At 41.4% G+C, this 14113-nt stretch overlaps 1 protein-coding gene across 9 annotated transcripts in view; it reads right to left on the bottom strand.

Annotated features, from left to right (window-relative positions):
- NR3C1 (nuclear receptor subfamily 3 group C member 1) overlaps positions 1-9470 on the bottom strand; it is a 92486-nt gene extending 83016 nt beyond the window's left edge. The window contains exons 1-2 of one of the 9 annotated variants that reach the window (XM_039836428.1): positions 9322-9470; positions 3849-5045 (exon numbers count right to left, since the gene is read on the bottom strand). In XM_039836428.1, coding sequence (XP_039692362.1) covers positions 3849-5032 — 1184 coding nt within the window. In that variant the 5' untranslated portion in view covers positions 5033-5045; positions 9322-9470. Of the gene's footprint in view, positions 1-3848; positions 5046-6419; positions 6437-7367; positions 7840-8541; positions 8704-9321 lie in introns of those variants that run through there. The other 8 variants (XM_039836431.1, XM_039836435.1, XM_039836430.1 and 5 more) reach the window with 8 other exon arrangements.
- Positions 9471-14113: the final 4643 nt, after the last annotated feature.

A 14113-nucleotide genomic window follows, 5' to 3' on the forward strand; every position in this document is an offset into this window, starting at 1 on the left:
ATATAACCAGCCAATTAATACAGATGCTTTTTCACATTCAGCACTCATACTATAATAAACTCTTTTTGATCTCATCTCTCTTTCACTAAATGCCTCTAAAGCGATCTCTACTCATATGAATTTCACTATTAATGCAGTTTGCACTTAACCTACATTTATGCAAATATTTCAGAATAAGTCTTTTATACAATTTATAGACATTCCATAATACATTGAAAGTATCATGACTAAAATATCTATAACACCAGTAGACAAAACCAAAACACCATTGTGACACAAAACATGTTATCAATTACAAATATATAATTGAATAGCCAAAGAAAGATCACAAGAAGTAATTTCAATAAAATCCGACCACATGCTTTTCACATATTTCTGTATTGGAGTCATTCCACTAAATTGACGTACCTGATTACAGACAGAGAGAGACAGAGAGAGAGAGACAGAGAGAGGGAGACAGAGAGAGGGAGACAGAGAGAGGGAGACAGAGAGGGAGACAGAGACAGAGAGAGATTTATCTTTAACTAATAATATAGCCATAATAAAGTACAGGGTTTAACAAAGTACAGGGTTTAAAAAAAGATCCTTATCATAAAACTGAAATAAGTAAATAACCAAAACCCAATCTCTTTTAACATTTAGAAATCATTTTATATGAGTGAATATCAGAAATAGTAAGTTTAAAAAAGACACTGAAACACTGCCAGAACCTTTGGGAGGAAAGACAAAAGGTAAGAAGAAAAGTAGCCATTAAAAAGGCACAGGTAAATCAAATCAAAACAAAATCTTCTTATTCCTCTCTTTCTAAGAAAACATTCAACACAATGTTAAGAAGGACAGAATTTGCTTCACTCCCTGTGTTTGTTTGTACAGGTCTTCAATTTCATTAATAAAATTAGACACAGATACAATAAATAATGAGAAGTTAAAAATCTATATAAATTTTTGTAGCTTCATTAACTGCCAATCATCAGAGTCCTAAACTCCACCTAAAACTGAGTTTACAAATTCATCTTGCATCATTCTCTCTCTCCAATCTTACCCTTTAGAATAGAGTCAACTTTTTAACACTGAAGTCTCAATGTGACCCCAATAAAGGCTCTAATTCCACCTGAAGCCATTTATTTCTCTGCCTCTTTTCAGCAGTTTCACCACTAATGCTGAAGTGAAACAATGTTGAAAATCTAATTACGCAGAAATGTGCCTTCATATGTGTCACAAATTTATGCTAAATTTGTCGAATTTCAGTTTTTAAAAAGCATATTTAGTTAGAATGGCTACTTTGTTTTACTTAAAAATGTACTGAGCATCAATAAGGTTTCTCTTGTTTTACTATCATATTGATGAACTTAAGTCTTAAAAGGAAGATACTATGCTCGATCAAGACCCTCATAATTTCACAATTTTATGTGATAACTGCATATGTTGTGCTGTTGACTCATCAGAAAGAACTACCTTCCCCTCAAAACAGAGCAGAAAGTTTTTTGTTTTTTTTAAGTGTCCTGAGAAAAAGCAATTTTAGATATCCTCTTAAAAAGTCAAATTACAATTTGTTTTTTTTTTAACTTAAAAGGAATACAAGTGAAGTTCTTAGTGACATTTAATATTTTTATATCAAAAGTCAGTATTCAATACACTTGTGGTCTCAACCTGTTGATTTATCTGCTAATCATTCAGGGTTACTGGTCATACCTAATGTTTGGCTAGAACCATGTAACATACAGAGAAGAGAAAGCAACCAGTTTTAGTTCTATCAGGGCTGTTGTTTGGAAACAAAAGACTAATTCAATGATGGTTAGAAAGGAAACATTGTTTCGATTTATTTGGAAGAGGCTTTGTTCTGGATAATCATAGTTCCCAATGTTAAGTTAATGCCAAAAGGTATAAAAATTTCAAACATTACCAGAAGATCCTGTATAAGATATTGCACCTTTTTATTAAGACACAAACTACCGATTAGAATTCCAAATCACACATCAGCACAGAAAAAATCATTTCACTGGATCTTAAGAACAGAGCCACATCATCACTGCTTTCCTACTGTCGTTAAGGTTGCCATGAGGCTCAAATTAAAAATATGTGAGGACATGTTATTTGTCATAAGTTACAATAAGAGGTATTAAAATTATCTTTAATGATCTATGGGCAACTATGTACATCTAAGACTTATGGTTCCAGATCCCAGATTTTATGGGGCTTAATAAAAGTTCATTTTGAATAGAAAATAACTTGTTCCACACCTTTGTTATAGTAAGGAAAATGAAAACAATACCACAGTGATTATCAAAACAAAATGCATTAATAATCCCCCAGAGTTTCCTAAGATATATTATTTTTCTTTGTATAATTACATGTTTTATATAAATCAATGTAATAGTTTTCTGTGGACAGCTTAGTTAATCAACCAAGCATATTCTATCATGAAATCCACTGCCAAAAATTTGAGATTGAAAAATTTAAAACATGGCATGTCTTGTAACATTTAAAAACAACGAGATAAGAAACATCTCAGATCTCCTTACTGAAAACATTTTAAATTTTCAGTTCAGAATGACAGCAATAAAAAGCTGAAGTAGTGTTCATCTAAATAAAGGTAATTATTTAAATATTAGATTAGTAGGTTGTTTAAGACACACAAGAACCAATGTTTTTTCTTTTGATGAGAAACAACTAAGCCTTTTAAAGTCATAGAACACAGCCTAAATCTAAGTCTAAAATTTTTCTCCAACAAGAAAAGCTTACTATTTAAAGCGGAAACGAAGGAGATACCTCTGTGTTAGAATAGCCCTTTAATAGAAAGAATATTTTAAAGAGATTCTTAAATAAAATTTTCAATGACTAGTTAATAGGAACAATGAGTAACATTTAAGAAAAACCTTGAAATGCGTATGTACAAATAAACCGCCGTGTCTATAGGCCTTAAAAAAAAAAAAAAAAAACCACCGATTAATCAACCTTGTGTCTCTACAATCACATTTTTATATTTTCTTTCACACCTAAAATGTGATCTACAACCCAGATTTATCTGAATTGGGGATGAGGGTATGGAAGAGAACTTAAACCAAGAGATACATCTAAATTTGGAACTTTTTTCTTGGTAATTCCATTTTAACAGACCTTTTCGAGGTCAAACGGGAATGTGACTATACTTATAAATGACTGAGAAAAGACAGAGAAACACATCAAATGATAGCTGAGAGTTAAAGCTTAACAATGTTGGCCATCAGTTATCTATTTAAGAATTTGTGAGAACATCTGAACGTAAAATTCTGATTTGTGCCATGTTGCCGCCGATACTTTCTTAAAGAGATTGATCAGCAGACACAACTTGTCAACTTTAGTTCAGGAACCCTATTGGCAAGCCCCATCTCTCATTCTATGGTCAGATACACTGTTCACTGCATTGCTTTATTGTTAACACTTCTAATTTTTAACTCTTTAATCTCCTCAAGCTAACACTTCTCAAATGTAAATACAGCAGCACAACTTTTGATTATGAAGCTTAAATAAACTTGCACAATAAATATATTATTAGACATTATATGTCCTTAAACTTACACAATTTTTACTTAAGATACCTGTTGATAAGCAATATGATTTTAAATTTTTAAATAAAATATTCAACCTCGGGCCAATGGGATACCGATTACCATTATTTCAGAAATTTGAAGTGGTTTGCATGTATAAATAAATCACTTAGGTTATCTACCATGCATACTTTCTAAAGACCACTTAAACTTATTCACATGGAGAAGCACATGAATCACTGAAGAACACATGCAAATATGTGAATATTTAAATCTATCAATCTGTCTTAAATATAAGAAATAGAAAAACATTAATCTTACCTTGAATAGCCATTAGAAAAGACAGATCGACCAGGGAAGTTCAAAGTCCCCAAGGAAGTCAAGTTGTCATCTCCAGATCCTTGGCACCTATTCCAATTTTCTGAACCAGTAGGGATTGGTGGAATGACATTAAAAACAGGCTTCTGATCCTGCTGCTGAGAAAGGGATGCTGTATTCATGTCATAGTGGTACATCTGTCCCCCAGAGGTACTCACGCCGTGAACAGAAATGGCAGATATTTTATTACCAATTATATTTGCCCCAGAAAAGCCTGCCTGACAGTAAACTGGGCCCAGTTTCTCTTGCTTAATTACTCCAGGGGTGCAGAGTTCAATGAAATCTTCTTTTTCTGTTTTCACTTGGGGCAGTGTTACACTGCTGGGGCTTGATAAGATCAGATCTCCATTATCTTTAATTTTAGGTTTAGTGTCCGGTAAAACAGGAGGCTTACAGTCCTCATTCGAGTTTCCTTCCAAAAGGAATGGATCATCCTCTCCTGTCAAAGGAGAAAGCAAACAATTGTCATCTATCAAGAGGTCTGATCTCCAAGGACTCTCATTTGTCTCTTTTCCTGGGGACCCAGAAGAAAACTCCAAATCCTGCAAAATGTCAAAGGTTCTTTGGTCTGTGTTATACAGCTTCACATTGCCCCCATTGGTGCCGGTCTGGCTCTTCAAATTCTGCTGTTCTGAAGACACATCGGAGTGTGTTTTTGGAAACTCCTCTGTGGGGGCAGCAGAAACAGCAGCTGATGCTGAACTCTTGGGGTTCTCTGGAACACTGGTCGACTTATTGAGGTTTGCGATACTTTCTTCCAGAAGCCGAAAATCTGTTTCCCCAGAGGAAAGGCTTATTTGGCCCTGCTGTGGGAATCCCAGGTCATTTCCCATTACTTTTGTTTCTGTCTCTCCCATATACAGTCCCATTGAGAGTGAAACTGCTTTGGACAGATCTGGCTGCTGCGCATTGCTTCCTGAGCCTTTTGGAAAATCAACCAAAAGTCGTTGCTGCTTAGAGTCTGACTGAGAAGCAGCAGCCAGTGAGGATGAAGATGCAGAAACCTTCACAGTAGCTCCTCCCCTTAGGGTTTTATAGAAGTCCATCACACTTCCCCTCTCCCGACCAAGCACACTGCTGGGGATTTCTTCTCTACTGGGTGGGCTTAATGATTCCTTGGGGTCCATCAGTGAATATCTGCTACAAAGAAAGAGAAGGTGGGGGGGAAACATAATAAGCTATAAAGTCACATTATCTCTGTGATCCGATTAGTAAGAGCCTGTTAAATGAACCTTTTAGTTAACTCCGAATCTAATTCCTTGTTATCAAAAGAGCAGATTCTGTCATCCAGAATAAAAATGCCATGTCCCCTGCTCCCATTCAGTGTGGCACATTTAAAAGTACAATGCAGTCCATTTGCACGGCTGAGGACAAAATTGCCTCAAATTAAGGTAGCCTATTCATCCTGCCATTCACAGAACTGTAACTTTGTTAATCATAGACATAATTCATTACATTTGATTATTCTAAAGGTTCAAGTTGATGTCAAAGTATTTATTGTTTTTAAAGTATGATCATTAAAATTCCTTATCTCTTCTAAATCACGGCTGTTTGCTTTTGAGAATCAAAACACATAAAACTTGACAAATACTATGCTAGAATTCTCTAATTATTCCCAAATTCCCCTCCTACCAGCTTGTCACACATTTAAACCTTTTAGTACAACCTACTGGTGAACCACGCACATTTTATTTGAAAAATAAACAATAATAATCTGATCATCTTCCGATAGGATAGAAAAAGGCTCTTATTTTTAACCCATATTACTTTCTGAGCATACCTGTTGAATAGTGCCTGCCTTCAAATTTTGGGCATACAAAATGAAATATATTGTATATAAGCCAAGTAAAATTTAATTTTTTTAAAAGAACAGTGTAGCAGATTTTCATTACAATTTTAGCTTAAGTATAACAAATTCAGTGCCACTCAATAATATATATATAAAGCTACATTTATTTTTTAGAACTACTTAAGATCCTCAGTATGAAATATTATGTCTCTAAGATTTTTCCTTTCTAAATATTGAAGTACTGAAAAATAGAAAAACCCAAAACTGTAAAATCACATTCATATCAATGCGGGTTTTAAAAAATCCAATAAAATGCTCAGAATAATTTTCTCTGCATTCTCAATCTTCACCTATCTCAATTCTGGGCTTATTCTCTAAAGGATTAGGTTGCTAATATATTGTTAATCATCGGGATGTTTTAAGAGGCGGGATAAACACATTTGCGACATCCTAGTCAAATCCCATCCAATGAAAGGAAACTTTTCCTGTACGGAGACTTTAAGAAACATAAACTTCACTGGCCTTCGCTGAAAATGGAGTATGATGAAGGTAGACTGAGGGGTGAGGGATCTGCCCCTACAAATCTTGAGGGTAAACTGCTTACCTCCCCTCCTCTCCACCCTGTTTATCTGATAAAGATCTCTAAACACAAGGTATCAAATAGAACCTAATGAATTTCTACACCGCTTTGACAGCTGCCTTCAAACTCGAAACCAAAACAATACCTTATAAAACGAAACGATCCCTCCAATGACTGTATCCTCCAGTTTAAATCGCAAATAACGCTGCACGTTAATCGGCCTTAATGAACTATGCCAAGGGGTATGACAAGGCTGCCATTATCAAGTCTGCAACCTCAATCGTCAAACGCGCTTGTCAAAAACCGCACCAGAAGACGATTACCGTCAGGGTCTTTTTCGAAAAGCAGCCACTTAAAAAACGTCAGGCGCGAAATGCTGCCAAGCGCCAAAGAACAAACCCTCTTGGGGGTGAGGGGAGAAAAAAGTGCGAGGTTAAAAGAGAAATGTGTACAGACCTGTTGAGTTCTCCCTCCGACACGCCCACTCCTACCCGATAACGCCAGCCCTGACCGAAGTCTCCAAGTTGCAGGCTGTCAGCCCCCTACGTGTGCGCTGACACTCACACTACACACACACACACACACACACACACACACACCCTCACACCCTGCGCGCCCGCCAGAACTGAGACGCGCTGGAGCCTTGACAGAAACCCTGATCGCGCTCGGGCGCACCAGGGCGGAGTGGAAATATTCGGGAGAGTAGAATTCAGACGCGGCTCAGCGTTCACCATAAAAATGGGTGTCTGGGCGGCCCCCTGGGAGGGAAAAGGAAGGGGACTTGAAAGAAAACGAGAGGCCAGGATACCACGCCAGGGAACAAGAGGCTAGAGACCTGGGGCAGCTCGACGAGGCTTCACAAGCAGAGTCAGAGCTCAGGTTCCTCCCCCTCGGCCAGGCCGGGGGAAGGCGGCCGCGGGAGAGGAAGAGGCCAGCGCTGTCACCCGCGCACTGCCCTTTCGTCACCGTCGCCCAGCCCTCGCCAGCCCCCACCCCCGGAGGCTAATAAAAGTTTGTGGGCTCCCGTGGCGGCCCCCGAACCGCACCTCAGGGGAGCGAGCGCCTGCGCGGGTCGCGGCCCCCAGCCTCTTACCTCCGGTCGTGGTGCCGCTCACGCGCCACCGTCCGCGGCTCCCACCGCAGCCGAGATAAACAACTTAGCGTGTGAAAGCAGGAGGAGCAGGAGAGAGATTCTTTTTCTAAAAAAAGGAAGTAAACAGCCGCCCCCTTCTCCGTGGGGGGAAGGGAGAGCCCCTATTTAAGAGAGTCCCCCATTTCCCGGCTGACAAGCCAGCCCCCCACCCCGCGCCCGTCTCCGCGGGCCAGGCTCCCGGGCGCGCGTCCTCCGTCCCGGCGCTCCGCCGCTTCGGCTGTTCTCCAGCTGCGGCGTCTTCTTCCACCCACTAGAATCCGTCCCCGACGGGCGGGCGGCGACTCGGGCTCCCGTCACAGACTCGAGCTCGCAAAATGGTGGAGGAGGAGGAGGAGGAGGGGAGGGAGTGCGGACACGCGAAGGGCCGCCCGGCCTCGGAGAGCGAGCGGGACCGAGAGGGGGGCGGGCGGAGGCGGCGCCACTGCGCGCACACTCTCGCACACACGCGCTCCCACTCCACCCCCGGCCGCTCCCCGCCCGAGGGGCCGCGCCGCGGCGGCGGCGGCGGCGGCGAACGGTGCAACCTGTTGGCGACGCTCCGCAACTGCACGGGCGGCCGCAGCCCCTGCCCCCAAGCCCGCCGCACGGGCCCCGCCACCCTGGCCCCGACGGCGCCTGCACACCCGCCGCCACCCCCGGGGTGCGCGGGGCTCCTATTCGCCCTCACACCCCCGCCCCCAGGAAAAAGGAGAGACGGCGTCGGCGGGGGGCGACCTGGTATCTCTCGGGCGAGATTAAGAAAAAAGCTGAGTTTTACTAGTTTCTCTTCTGCCTCCTTCCCGCCCCCGCCCAGCTCCGCAACTCCCGACCCACTCCGGAGCTCGCCCAGTCCCTCAGCTGCAATCGCCCCCAGCGCCCCTGCGGGTGACAGCGGGCTGGCTAGGGGAGCCCCTGCGCGGCCCGCAGCAGAACGGCGGCGGTGGTCTGCGCCGCCACCCCCTCCCTCTCCCCACACCCCCGGGCCGAGTTGCGCGAAGTGTCACTTCGCACAGAGCTACAGGCTTGCACGGAAACGGGGCCGCAGCGTCGCGGCTGCACTTGGGGTCCACCGTCCAGACACGCCCTCGGGGAAGGCTTCAGGGGGCGCAAGGCAGAGGGGTCAGCGCATACGTACTCTGGGCCGGGGGGCAGTCGCGTGCCAGCAGGTCCCCCACCCCAGCATCGTCTGGGCAGCCCAGTCTGCAGCCGCTGCCGCCGCCGCGCTCTGCACCGGGAGAAGTTGCAAAGCAGAACCCACCCTCCCCCGCGCCTCGGCGGTCCCCCACCCTCTTCCCCGAGTCTGTGAGGCGGCGGCGGCGGCGGCGGCGGCAGAAGGAGGCGCCGCCTGCCAAGTTCAACCCCCACCGCTCCCTCCCAGCGCGCTCACACTTGAAGGAAGTTGCACGCCAAATGCAAAACCTCCGGCGAGTTGGATTTCTTTGCACTTTAAAAAAATCATATTTTTAAGGAAAGCAGGGGGTGGAAGGCCTAAAAGCAAGTTGCAGGCATAATAGTAAATTGCCTGCAAAGTATTCCTCCCCCCCCAAAAAAAACTCCTGACCTCTCTTTCCACCCCCTCCATGGCCCGCGTCCAAGTGTCCCGTGGAGGCCCCTTCCCGAATCTTGACTTTTGCTGCACTCGACTCAATGCGTCGCCCACCCTTTCGTGTTCATGGGACCCCAGCCCCTCCAAATAAAACAAAATACACGCAGCTTTAAAATGTCAGCATATAGCTCCCATCAGCTGTTCCCGTTACGCGCCTCTCCCTCAGTCCGAGGGAAACACGTGGCTAATCCCTAAGGAGAGGGGCGTGGGGCGAGGGGCGTCCGTGCGGGAGGCCCCAGCCCAAGCCCCCTGCCCCAGCGCACCGCGTCCGGTGGGCTTGGACGATGTCGGGACCGAGCCTCCTCCTACCTTGCGCGGCACACATAATTTTTGTGACTCGGGGAAAGGTGGTGCTGTGTTGCTTTAGGGTTTCAGGAGGTAACTTTTGCGCCCCCACAGGTGACAGTGCTTGCCAGCTCCAGACGGAGGCGGAGGCTGTCGCGCAGCTCCACCTAGCCCCTGCCTGGGCTCTCAGCTGTAGCCACTCTCTCATCAGGCCGCACTCCGACTCCGGCGGCGGCCGCCTCTGCTCTGACATCTTGAAGAGGATTGGAGGAAGCGCGTGCCGGAAGCCGCCCGCCGCCATCTTGGTAAAGGACGCTGACACTGACAGGCCGCGCGGCCACCATCTTTGCAAAGGTTCTCGATCTGGGCACCTAAAGTAGCCCTTCCTCGGTTCTGAGGGTAGTCGCCGCCCTATGTGTTGTCGGAAAACAAAGGAGAGAACTAGGCTTCTAGCAAGCTGCTGTCCGGAGACGATCTGCAACGGCCGCCTCCAGACAATTCTAGGACCGCCATATTGGCAAAGGAAGAGACGTTCGCTGCCACAGAAAAGGGAACCAAAACCTTTGCCAACGTCGAACCTTCAACCAGAATTTTATTAAGAGTGCTGAACAGTCCAGTTGTTAAGAGAACCCCTTTCTGAATACAGAGGAGATGACTCCTCTTTTCACTTGGTGCAAGTCGACAAGAGAGAGAGGCCTTTGCCTTGGTGCTCATAGAGGACAACTAAGTGCTACTATGTGTGAAAAGTAGAAATAGACATATTAAAGAGGTTTTTCTTCACTGATCTCATAATTCCCAAGAAAGAGTATGTAAATCCCATGATAGGCTTGCAATAAGTGTGTATGGAATTTAGTTCAAGTGATAATTCACTCCAAGAACACTACTTTGCCTATTTGCCAGTTTTGCCACCTTCCAAGTCTCCTAGAATCAGATGTCTTCTGTGAATTGAGTCCCAAAACAACCAACAATATCATGGGGGGAAAAAAATCAAGACCCAAACTTAATGTTACACATGTTTTAAAAGTGGCTTAATATGATTATCCTTGTAAATCTGCTTAAAAGTAATACTATGAATTATATATAAATACTTCATATATAAATAAGTAATAATTTGTATATATATTATACATGTGAAGGGACCATAAGTTATCTATTAATAGAGTACTTCTCCCTATACCATAAACCTACTTCATTGTTGAATCTCTGCTCTAAAAAAATACTCACCATCTCTTACCTGTTCAATTCCTAGGTGGTGGGTACTCTACTTTTAGATAACACCCAATTTTACAAAAGTTGCCAATTAACTTTCCCTACTCATTTCTTCTACAGGTCCAGCAGACCATCTTAAAATGGAAGGAGAGTCACATTTTAAAAATCGCCGTTGAAAACACTTTCAATTGAGCGAAAGTGTGAAATTTTCCTAAGTGTTCTTTTCAGTAGTCTATTAATTTTTGATTTTGGTAGAAATTCTTATTCTTTAGTCTTTCATTTTCATTTGAAAGCATAAATAAACTTTAGAGAATCTGTTTTTCAGAGTTAGAATTGTTATGCTATATTGCTAACATTTATTAACACCCCACCTCAACTATGCTACCCACTTTTGCTAACAACAACTGAATAGATAGGTATTATTCTAATTTTTCAACATGAGGAAACCGAGGCTTACAGAGGCGGATGCTTATACAAGGTCACACAGCAACTATGTGTGGAAAGTAGAAATAGACATATTAAAGAGGTTTTTCTTCACTGATCTCATAATTCCCATGAAAGCATATGTAAATCCCATGATATGCCCACAATAAGTGTGTACGGAATTTAGTTCAAGAAATGAAACCCAGTGTACTAGAAAGGATGTGAGTTAAGCATTGTAATAATACCAGCAATTCTAACAATAGTTAACATTTACTGAGTTTCTAGTGTCTGCTGGGCACTACTGAAAATGTTTTATACATACTATCTTAACACTTGAGCTATGACAATAACTAATCTATAACCCTAGGAAGTTACAATTACTGCAAGAGAATAGGATTAATCTTCATCTGAAAGAGTATAATTGATTGAGAAGTAGAGGTGAGAATGAAGGTGATGTATCCAAAGTCCATCAAGGATATGTTTCGTTCACTGCTATAAGTCCTACTCTTAAAACAGAGCCCAGTGAATAGTGGGCGCTCGACAAATGTTTTACAGAGTTAAAATAAAACAATGAATCAACAGAATTAAAATAAAACAATAAAACAATCATTTTTACTGGGTTGTTGTGGAGGTCAAATGAGTTAACGAAAAGTGTATAAGTGTTACTTGAGATACTCATTTTTATTATCTCATGTTTAAACACCGAATGTTCCCCTTCTACAAAACAAAAACAACTACAAAACAAAACAAAACAAAACAAAAACAACTAAGACTCATTATTATGTGTTCTCATAGTGTCCTGTACCTTGGTAGCACATTACAATGATAATTCCTTATTTGTGGGCTCATTCATTAAATTTCTGTATCTCTCACTAGAACATAAGCTCTGTAAAGGCAGGGCCTGTAGTTCTTTTTCACCACTGTATCACTAGTGCACAGTAGGTGCTCAGTGAATGTTTGGTGAATGAATGAATGAATGAATGAATGAATGGAAAGGGTCTGAGACTATATCCTAAGGCCAAAAAACTTTAAAACCTAAATAATAACCAAACCACCTTTTACCTTTATACAGTAATTGATATATTTTCCAAGTTCTCCCATTCTGTTCATCTGTTTAATCATTTCTATTCCCATTAAAACGGTCCAAGTCTCAATGCCAGATTACTCCTCTAAAACATCAATGAAATCATGCCATGCTCCTGCTCAAGTATCTACAGTAATGCCCTGTTCCATTATCTACAGACCCCCAACTCCCATTCTGGTATTTAAGGCCATAATCTTTTACCTGCCCCTTTCTAGGGCAAGCAAGCCTAGCTGATGCAATTAGATTGGTATTTAATTAAATTAAATGTCAGTTAAAGCAAGGGAATCATTAAAAAAAAATTATACTTGCAAATTTCAGCTTTAAAAGCTAAAACTTGGAATTGAACATTTGTTTCCTAATCCTGTGATGAAGGTCTAAAACTTTTGTGAGACCACTGACTGGAGTTCCATGTCTTTGTTCATGTATAAACTACACCTACAATGCATCACTACAGCATTGCAGGTAAGGGCCAGACTGGCTGGGTTGTCTCCACCACTACGAGGAATGTAATGTTGGGCAACCTAACCATCTGTGCTTCAGTTTCCATCACCTGTAAAATGGGGATGATAGTAGTATTAACTCAAGTTATTATGAAGATTAAACAAGTTCGATATATGCAAAATGCTTAGACTAATTCCTGGGACAGTAAGTGTTTAATTATCATTAGCGATTATTATTAATATTTAGTATTACTATTTTCCCCATTTTAAGAAAGTAGAGCAAGAAGTTAAAAGTACTTACAAAATAACATGATGTAGATTTCTAAATTTTTATGATTCATCCCCCCTGCCATCACCGTGATCTTTTAAAGTTTTCTTATATCCACTTAATTTGACAGCAATTGTTTATATGACATCTTTCCATTTAGATTTTATAGAACAACTATTTTTTTTACTTATATTTTATTATTTTACTTAATATTTAATTAAGTAATTACAATAACAAGCACAAATGGAATAAACATGTTTTGGGGGAAAAAACACAAGGAACTATTGGTAAGCATACAGCTTAATAAGTGGGAGAAGAAATGTGTGGAGTACAAGAACTAACCTTGGCTCCAGTGCTCAGCATGCCCTGGGCATCAATCAGTATGTTTTCCAGGGAGAATGGAGAACGTGGTTTAGTTGAGATGAATGGGTTGAGTAATGCTGGAGAAGAGAGATTCTGTCGAAGAAAGATCACAACTTATACCACATCCATTCCACCTCTACTATTGTTTATCACATATGTTTATTTCTTTTTACATAAGACATCTCCTTGTGACTTATTTTCCTATAGCTCATAATTCCTTATCATTGCTCTAGTGTCATTTAATCTAACTTCTCCACACACACACACTTTAAATCTATGATGCTAAATGTATGTTAGAATCAAATAAATTTTTATCATTTTTACATATTAATAATTTTGAATATGATAGTTCATTGACTATGTTAACTTTATATTAAACCAACAGAAGAAGCTTTTGCAGGTTGTCAGAACTCATTTTAAAAGAATTATTCCTGCAGCTGTCATAGCTATTAGATGCCTTTTTAAAATAATATCTCGACTTTGGGAAACACTTCTATTCTTGTTTGACTTTGTAAGATAAGGGTTCAAGGGAACCCAGCTGAGCTTTAAATGCCTCATCTCTTTCTGCTTCAATATGTGTATTTTATACCAGACATGCCCATTATAAACAATACAGAAGTAGTACAGCAAGCTCTTAATCATAATGAATTCTACTTTGGTATTTTTCTTTGTAATTGGAGTTAACAAAAAAACACAAAGGAACTATGTTTTTCATTTCTCACATGAAGTGGGAAATGCTGAATTGTTACCAGCATCCCTGGTGTCTTGCTGCTTCTCATGATAGTTCACTGATTTCATCATAACAACCTAATTTATCATATGCACATATGATATTTGTGCTCATATGCATGAAATGCTCTATGGGTGTCTTGTGAAGTCTATATTCTTTATGTTGGCAGAACTTAGCTTAAGCAATGTTTGATTCAAGGATGAGGTAAATATCAGAAGATAAAAGAGATAAGTTTTGCAATAAGAAGGAACCTAATGTTTTTAGTGTTCGGAGACATTAGAGCAAGCACACTGAATAAT

Source organism: Pteropus medius, unplaced genomic scaffold, assembly GCF_902729225.1.
Source record: "Pteropus medius unplaced genomic scaffold, Ma_sr-lr_union100, whole genome shotgun sequence".
Classification (NCBI taxonomy): domain Eukaryota; kingdom Metazoa; phylum Chordata; class Mammalia; order Chiroptera; family Pteropodidae; genus Pteropus; species Pteropus medius.